Source organism: Orycteropus afer, unplaced genomic scaffold (genome assembly GCF_000298275.1).
Source record: "Orycteropus afer afer isolate SDZICR_OR568_19922 unplaced genomic scaffold, OryAfe1.0 scaffold00540, whole genome shotgun sequence".
Taxonomy (NCBI): domain Eukaryota; kingdom Metazoa; phylum Chordata; class Mammalia; order Tubulidentata; family Orycteropodidae; genus Orycteropus; species Orycteropus afer.
Genome location: NW_006922127.1, coordinates 185,459 through 193,442, shown reverse-complemented (window position 1 = coordinate 193,442; position 7,984 = coordinate 185,459). Strand labels below are relative to the sequence as shown.

Here is a 7,984-nt window from a genome sequence, read left to right as displayed (position 1 = left end):
ACAGCCTGCGTACAGCACTCTGACGAGAATCGCGCACTACGCTGTGCGTCTACTGGAGTTCTACCTGGTCCGCTGCGGTCCTTGCAGCAACCTTCCCCCCAGGAGCAAATTCTGCAACCCTCAGTGACGCCAACGCTGCCCCGCACTGCGCCCCCAGAACGTTCTGGAAAATCGTCCCCCTTAATAAATCTACATTGTGGCAAAAGTTCAAAGATCAGAAAAAAAGTCTTTAAAAAAATTAAAATTAGTGCATATACAAGTGGGAAAAAAAGGGGAGGTGGCGGCGGCAGAAACGTCATTCACCTGGTGGCGTCCCTTCATCTCAACTAACTTCTTCATAGATGCAGCCTGCACCGGCAGCCACAGCTCCAACAGTGACACGCTCTTCCCTTCACGTCACAGTGTGCCCAGTGACGTGCGAGCAGCTTGGCTCATCCTCTGCTGTCTCCCGGATGTGCCGTGAGAGGAGGACAGTGCCGCGGTCGCGCAGTCTGCTCTCGGCTCAGCTGCTCAGCACCGCACCATGTGCCTGCTTTCTGTTGTTTTGAGCAAATACTACAACTGGCCATTTGCAGCTGCAATTAGTTCCTGAAAAGTGTTTTCAAAGCAGCGCTTTAAGTCACTGTAAGTCACCACGAGGACACTCTTCTCGTCTCTGGAAATGAGGCTGATCTTCTCTGGCACACCAGCATCTAGCTGAAACAGACACAGGCACAGAAGGTGACACTCACACCACACCAAGAGTCCACTTTCCCTCCTTGGAGAACGACACTCCACACAGGCAGGGGGGATGGAGGAATCTGTGGATGTGTTTATCTTTTATCACAGTCCTTTCCAGAAATCCATCAGTAGTCTACAATTACTCATTAGTATGTTGAGAGGACGATGTGGTGGTCAGCTCCCGGTAAGATGGCAGCCCTGGAAACCCTCTGGGGCAGTTCCACTCTGTCCTCAGGGGCGCTGTGAGTCAGAATCAACTCCACAGCAGTGGGTGTGGTTTGGGCTTTGCTTCTGTGAAGACTGACAGCCTTGGAAACCCTGTGGTGCAGTTCCACTCTGTCCTCTAGGGGCGCTGTGAGTCAGAATCAACTCCACAGCAGTGGGTGTGGTTTGGGCTTTGCTTCTGTGAAGACTGACAGCCTTGGAAACCCTGTGGGGCAGTTCCACTCTGTCCTCTAGGGGCGCTGTGGGTCAGAATGGACTCCACAGCAGTGGGTGTGGTTTGGGCTTTGCTTCTGTAAAGACTGACAGCCTGGGAGACCCTGTGGGGCAGTTCCACTCTGTCCTCTAGGGGCACTGTGAGTCAGAATCCACTCTACAGGCAGTGGGTGTGGTTTTAGTTAATCAGTGTGCAGAGTAGCCCTGCTGGTGCACTAGTTGAAGTGCTCAGCTGCTAACTGAAAGGTTGGTAGTTCAAACCCAGCAGCCACTCCGTGGGAGAAGGTGTCAATCTCCTTCCATGCAGATTTACAAGCTTGGAAACAGTTCTATTCTGTCCTATAGGGTTGCCAGGAGTTGGAATCAACTCGATGGCAACAGGACAGTTTCATCTCCATTTCTTCTAAGTAAGACCTCTGTCGTATGTTTCCCCCTATCCTTCACACTCAGCACCTGCTGTTATTCTATGACATTAGTGGTTTACTCCACTATCTTCTATTTTATTAATACTATGATTACAGGTGACGAACATACTCACCTATTGATTTATTTTTCTATAGAATTACTTCCTTAGCAGGAATTCTTGAAAACATATATGATAAAACCATGAACAGAGGCGTTACACAGCTCAGTGCACATAGCCACACTACTTTCCAAAGAACGTCAATTACAACACCTTTGCTGACGACTTGTGCCAATTCACAGCGGCCCCTACATCAAAACCAAGCCTTGCTAATTTGCACTTAGCAGTTTTTGATTAACTAGCATTATCAAATGTATTCCCATGTTCACCGTGGTTATTTCCAACAGTATGATCTTTACACTTATCTCTGGGGGCTTGGCAGCTAGCTGCATTTTAATGAAATCTGTGTAGTGGATAAAGCACTTAACTGCTAACCAGAAGGTCAGCAGTGCAAACCCACCAGCTGCTCTGCAGAAGGAAGCTGGGGCAGTCTACTTCCATAAAGATTTACAGCCTCAGAAACCCAGTGGGGGTCGCTATGAGTCAGAAATGACTCAATGGCAGTGAGGTTGGTATGCAGCATAAATACTAATCCTTAGTCCGTCAAATGTCTTAGGGTTTTTGCTTTATTTTTGTTATCTTTCCTTGTACATATTTTCTTCCTTTTTCATAAAAGTATGTTTTTTAACCTGGGAGCTCTGGTAGCATAGTGCCTAAGGCACTTGACTGCTAACCAGAAGGCTGGCTGTTCAAACCCACCAGCCACTCCTCAGAAGGAAGGTTGGGCAATCTACTTCCATAGTGATACTGCCTTGGAAATCCAAGGAGGGGTCACTGTGAGTCGGGTCAGACTTGATGGCACATAACAACAACAACATACAATTTTTAAGGAGCTCTGGTGGTGTAGCAGCCTAATGCATTTGACTGTTAACCAGGAGGTTGGCGGTTCAAACTTCACTCCGCAGAAGGAAGACTGGGCAATCTACTTTCATAAAGATTTACCACCTCAGAAACCCAAGGAGGGGCCGCTATGAGTCGGGATCGACTCAATGGCAGTGGTTTGGTTGCTGAAGGACCATTTTTACTACTGCCCCTTTGATGCTGTGTTCTAAAATCGGATACAATTATTCTCCGTTCACTGCTCTGAGGAAAAAGCACTTCACTTTAAGGGAAATGGGGGGAAAGTGTGTATTTCAATCAGGGTCCACGTCAGGAGTATGTCTGGTTCTGTGCCGGCTGAGTCAGCTTCTGACTGCACTCTGAAGACACTCTGAAGAGTGGAAAGGGATCCACCAAGGCGAAGGGCGTGGGCAGCCACACATCAGTGCATTACTGGCCCCGAAAGGGCGTGGGCGCCGTCCGTCCCGCTGTGGGCGCGGTGCCCATCTCTGGCTCTCCATGCCATGCTCTGGCGGGTGTTTCCCCTCCACTGTCTACGACTGAGGGGCAGCTGAGACCAGGGCTCATCAGTGTTCAAAGGGGCACAGGGTGAACTTCTGTGCTTAGGAGCCACACATAGTCCCTGTCACCTACTCCTGGCTTTTTATAGTTTTCATACAACCCTCTGGAAACTCGTCAGGAGCCCCGGTGGCACAGCGCCTGGGGCACTGGCCGCTAAGAGAAAGTTGGTGGTTCAAACTCACCAGCCACTCCACGGATGGAAGACTGGGCAATCTATTTACTTTTGTAAAGATTTACCACTTTGGAAACCCAATGGGTTTCTCACTGTGAGTCGGAATGGACTCAATGGTGGTGAGTTTGGAGTGTGGTTTCATAAACACTTAGCTTGTAGGCTGAACAGAATCAGGCCATGGGCTGGCTGTGGTGTGGCCCACCACTGGTTCAGACGTCAACCTGTACAAGGCTATGAGGGGCCTGGCTCTGTGCTCAATAATCCCAGGCAACGCATCAGAAATCCACACTCCTTTCTCCTCTGTGAACGGCATCTCCCTCAGCCCGTTCCAAAATGCACAGCTCGCCTCTCAACTAAATGCATCCTCTGCATAAATTTAGTTATGCATGTAACCAGTTAACTCATCTCATCACTTAATCCCCCACTCACACTGGCTGGGCCTACGGAGTTGACTGGTGGTTGATAAACAATCAACAAATCATAACGTACAACATTTTGTATGACTCACGATGACTCGGAACAAAGGGAGTCAGTTTTTAAAAAACATCTAAGTATAAAATTATTTTCCTATTTGTCACAATCAAGGTTTTATTTGGTCTGACAAAATGACACAAATATAGTATAAAAGGAAAAAGCAGTCTTTTGTGGTATTTTATAACAGTGAAATGATTCACATTAAAAAAAAATGTGCATTTGTGCCAAAACAAAAAAAAAACCCAGCACACACCTACTGCCACTGAGCCAATGTGGACTCACAGCGACCCCACAGGGTCCAAGACTGTCAGTCGTCATGGAAGCAGATTGCCTCATCACTCTCCTGCAGAGTAGCTGGTGGGTTTGAACCGCCAACCTTCTGATTAGCTGCTGAGTCCCTTACCACAGCGCCACCAGAACTCCTTAATAACTATTAATAAAATGTCTCTGAAGGCTATAGTCAAAGCATATCCTGATGACTGAAGCCTCCTAGCATTTGCAGAAGATGCAATGCCACAACTTCAGATAGCGTGACCCTAACAATGCGGGTAGAAATTACCTTGTTAAGACAAGAAATGATATGACTGAGGTCGATCCAGGGAGCACCCGCTTCTGTCACTTGATGGAAGAGATGGTCTCTAAAGAGTTTCAACAGGTAACGGTCTCCCGTCTCTGACCAGGTAGGGTCCTTCTGAAACCTAGGAGAGGCCAACGTGTCACATCGCCAACTTGCACTGCCAGACACAGCCACAGGGTAGTTCTTCAGAGACAAATCCAGCTCCCCAGTAAATAGGAAAAGGGTTTTCTGGGCAGCGTTTGCAAAACTCTTCCAGTAGTAGTAGAGAAGTTAAAAATCTTTTCTTCCCACTGTTATATCCAGACTACTGATGGGCTTTTCTTTGAATCACCTCACTGAACAGGCGGGTATATGACTGCCAGCTTAACTCCTGTTCTAGGTGTAACCACCCTTAGGTGTCTCCATGTTCAACTGCCTCCCTTCGCTCAGCCCCCATCATCACCTAACATGGGGAAGAAAGGAACATGGCCGCAGACATGGGTTCGAGGAGGACATCCCCCGTTCCCTCCCACCTGCAAGTGACAGAGCAGATGGACAGCTAGATGCCCCACTTTCCTGATGAGCGTGAGAGAGACAGTCAGGCAACAAAAAGGGGTTAGGTGTTGCTTTCCCACCACCCCCTCCGAGGCTGCAGAGAACCGGAGAAATGACGGGCGAGCACTGGGAGCTTGCAGTGATCTTTGGAACTTAAGACCAGCAGGGAAAACGACACCATGCAGAGAACCAGAGGTTACAGCTAGACGCTCCAACAGCGCCAGTGAGCAAGAGATAAGGCCCTAGGCAGACCTTCGTGTCGTGGAAAGGCAAGGAGGGCTTCCCAGCAGAGGGCCGCTCCTCAGTGCGGGGGCCAGCACGTGCACAGGGCAGGGTGTGGGCACTTCCGAAGCTTCGAACTCCAGCGGTGGCTGGATGGGGCTGGGGGAGCCAAGGAGGAGCCAGGAGAGGCTCCACGTGGATGGGTCGAGTGCGGGCCAGGAGGGGGACAGAGAAGACAAGGAGAGGGCAAGGCCGAGAGGCAAGGGGACGGGAGGAAACTTCATGGGAAAGAGGACGCAGAGGAGCGGGAGGTCCTTTCTGGTGATGCTAACTGTCCCAAGAGACACACTGCGTCTGGGCATCAAAGGCGGCCAGTCCTACAGCCAACACTGCACTGCTTTATTGCAAAGCAGAACTCAGCCTCTCTAACCCCTGCCCTAGTGGAACGCGGGTTGGTCTGTAGGCCCTCGCTCGTAATATGAACAGACAGTCAAGGATCACGACGCTTTGAAGGACAAAATAAAACAAAAATAAAGACAACTACTGGTATCATCTACAAGACAGCACAGGGAAGATAGCACTTAAACACAGAAACACAACCACCGAGACACCATTTATCACTGGCGGTCTCAGAGAACGGGGACCACGTGCTGGACAGCAGAGACATCCAGGGAGGAGTGCAGAAATGAAAACACAGCAGAGATTTTACAGTTTAAGGGGGATAGAGAAACTTCCGTTTTTACAAAAATAAAGTTGAGATAACTGCCCTGAAAGGAGAACAAACACACACGAGAGAAAACAGAAGGATGAGGTGGTCACACCGAGGGTCTCACGTGGGCCCCATGGGACTCCCGAGAGAGAGAAGATTATCACAGAACTTCTACAGACAGTCACCCAGGGCTGAAGGACACAGTCTCCGAGGTTAAAAGGGCCTGCTGGACGACTCACTAGAAGGACAAGAGCCCCACCCAGTGCACATCATGGGGAGCTTCTGAGCACAGGGACAAAGAGGAGAGGCTTGAAACTGCGGGCCAGGGGAAGGATTTGGAGAGCAAACAGCTCCGAAGCTGCATGAAGTTAGGGGATGACTGAACAATGCTTCCAATTCTGAACAAAACTCATTGGTTTTATTTAACTTGGCATTGGAGACACTAACTAACCCTACCACTGGAGAAATTACAAGCACAGAAATGAGAAAGGAAGAAAAGTAACATTATTTGCAGATCATATGACTCGATACCTGGGAAACCCGAGAGAACGTACCGGAAACTGTCCAAACACTGAGGCGGCATAAACCGGGGAAATGAGCCACAGCCGCGCATCTCAGTAACAAGCAGTAAGAAGAGTGAATGGGACAAGAATCTCACGGGCGACAGCAATGAGGAAAACGACCTGGGAACAAAGTGAGGACACAACCAACCACCTGGAGAGGAACCTCCAAATGACTCAGGAATACAGAAGGCACATCAACACACAGAACCACAGGCCCCGTTCTGGGCTAAGATGACCCAACGTTAAAATGCAAACTCCTCTTTAATTATTTTAACATTAACATGTTATCTTCTCAATAAAAATACCATCAAGTTTGTTATATAGATGCATTTTTAAGCAAACAAGGTGATTCTAGAATTTAATACAGAAAATTAAAGTTTCAGGAAAACATCTAAAACAAGGCACCTGGGCTGAAGATGGGAAAGAACTAATATGGTGGACTTTAAAGCTTCACTAATTAAACGGTAAACCGCGAACTAGGGGGATAAGCTAAATTATTCCAATACACAGCACTGAGACTTCTAAGTAGTCTACTGAAAAAATAATAATAAAGTTGGATTCACACCTTATACCCTACTAAATCCCAAATATATAAAAATTTCAATATTAAAAAAAAAACAAAACCTTAAGTGTGTCAGAAGAAGCCATGGGAGTGTGCCTGCCTAATCCTCGAGTAGAGCAGACCTAACTATGCATCAAAGTCCAGAAGCACAAAAGAAGTTTGATAAATTAGGATACACATAAAAATGTCTCAATTAAAAAAAAAAAAAAGCAAATAGGTGTGACAAACTGAAAAAACATGACTGCAAAGGATGACTCTCTTTAGCTCTTATCCATTAACAAGAAGACAAGCAACTCAGCCAAAGAACACAAATAGAACATGAAGGAAATACAAATGGATCAAAAACAAAAAGAGCTACTCAACTGTGCTCAGTAAGAGAAAATGCAAAACAAACCTGTGCTGGGATTCCATCTAAACCCTAACAGGGTGACCATCTACTGTTGGTGGGGCATCTCGGGCAGTGACAGGCAAATTTGCACTGGCTACCAAGTCATAGTGACCTGCCCACCGACCTCACAGTCCCAACTGGGGGTGTGCCTGGCACACAGAACCAAACGTGTGTCAGTCCCTGAAGCACCATTTCTACCACCAAAAGACTTAAAAAAAAAAAAATATATATATATATATATATAAAAAAATGCTTATCAACAGAGGGCTGGAGAAATAAATTATAGTATACCCACACAACGGACTATTACATGGCCATAAAGTGTGAGGAAGCATGACATAGTGGCTAAGGGCATGGACTATGGAACCACAGTTTGGCCTTGAATCCTGGCTCAAGTACATCCTAACTTCATGACCTTGGGCAAGTTATTTAACATCTCCAGGCCTCAGTGTCTTCCCTTATTAAATGTGAATAACAGTACTTGGATATCACAGGGTTGTTCTGAGGATTAAATTAGGTAGTATGTGTAAACTCTAATAGTGCTTGGAATATACTAAAATACCTAAATAGAAAGATCTTCAAAATACATTACCCTATGAGAAAAAACAAGGAGCTCTGGTAGCATAGTGGCTAAGTCACTTGCCTGCTAACCAGACGGCTGGCGGTTCAAACCCACCAGCCACTCCTCGGAAGGAAGGTTG

General features: G+C 47.2%; 1 protein-coding gene across 1 annotated transcript in view; it reads right to left on the bottom strand.

Annotated features, from left to right (window-relative positions):
- Positions 1 to 555: 555 nt before the first annotated feature.
- The window catches only part of PAN3 (poly(A) specific ribonuclease subunit PAN3), a gene marked incomplete at its 5' end in the record, with an annotated part of 126,740 nt that continues 119,311 nt past the window's right edge, over positions 556 to 7,984 (bottom strand). The window contains 2 exons of the mRNA XM_042782952.1: positions 556 to 696; positions 4,288 to 4,426. Coding sequence (XP_042638886.1) covers positions 556 to 696; positions 4,288 to 4,426 — 280 coding nt within the window. The remainder of the gene's footprint in view (positions 697 to 4,287; positions 4,427 to 7,984) is intronic.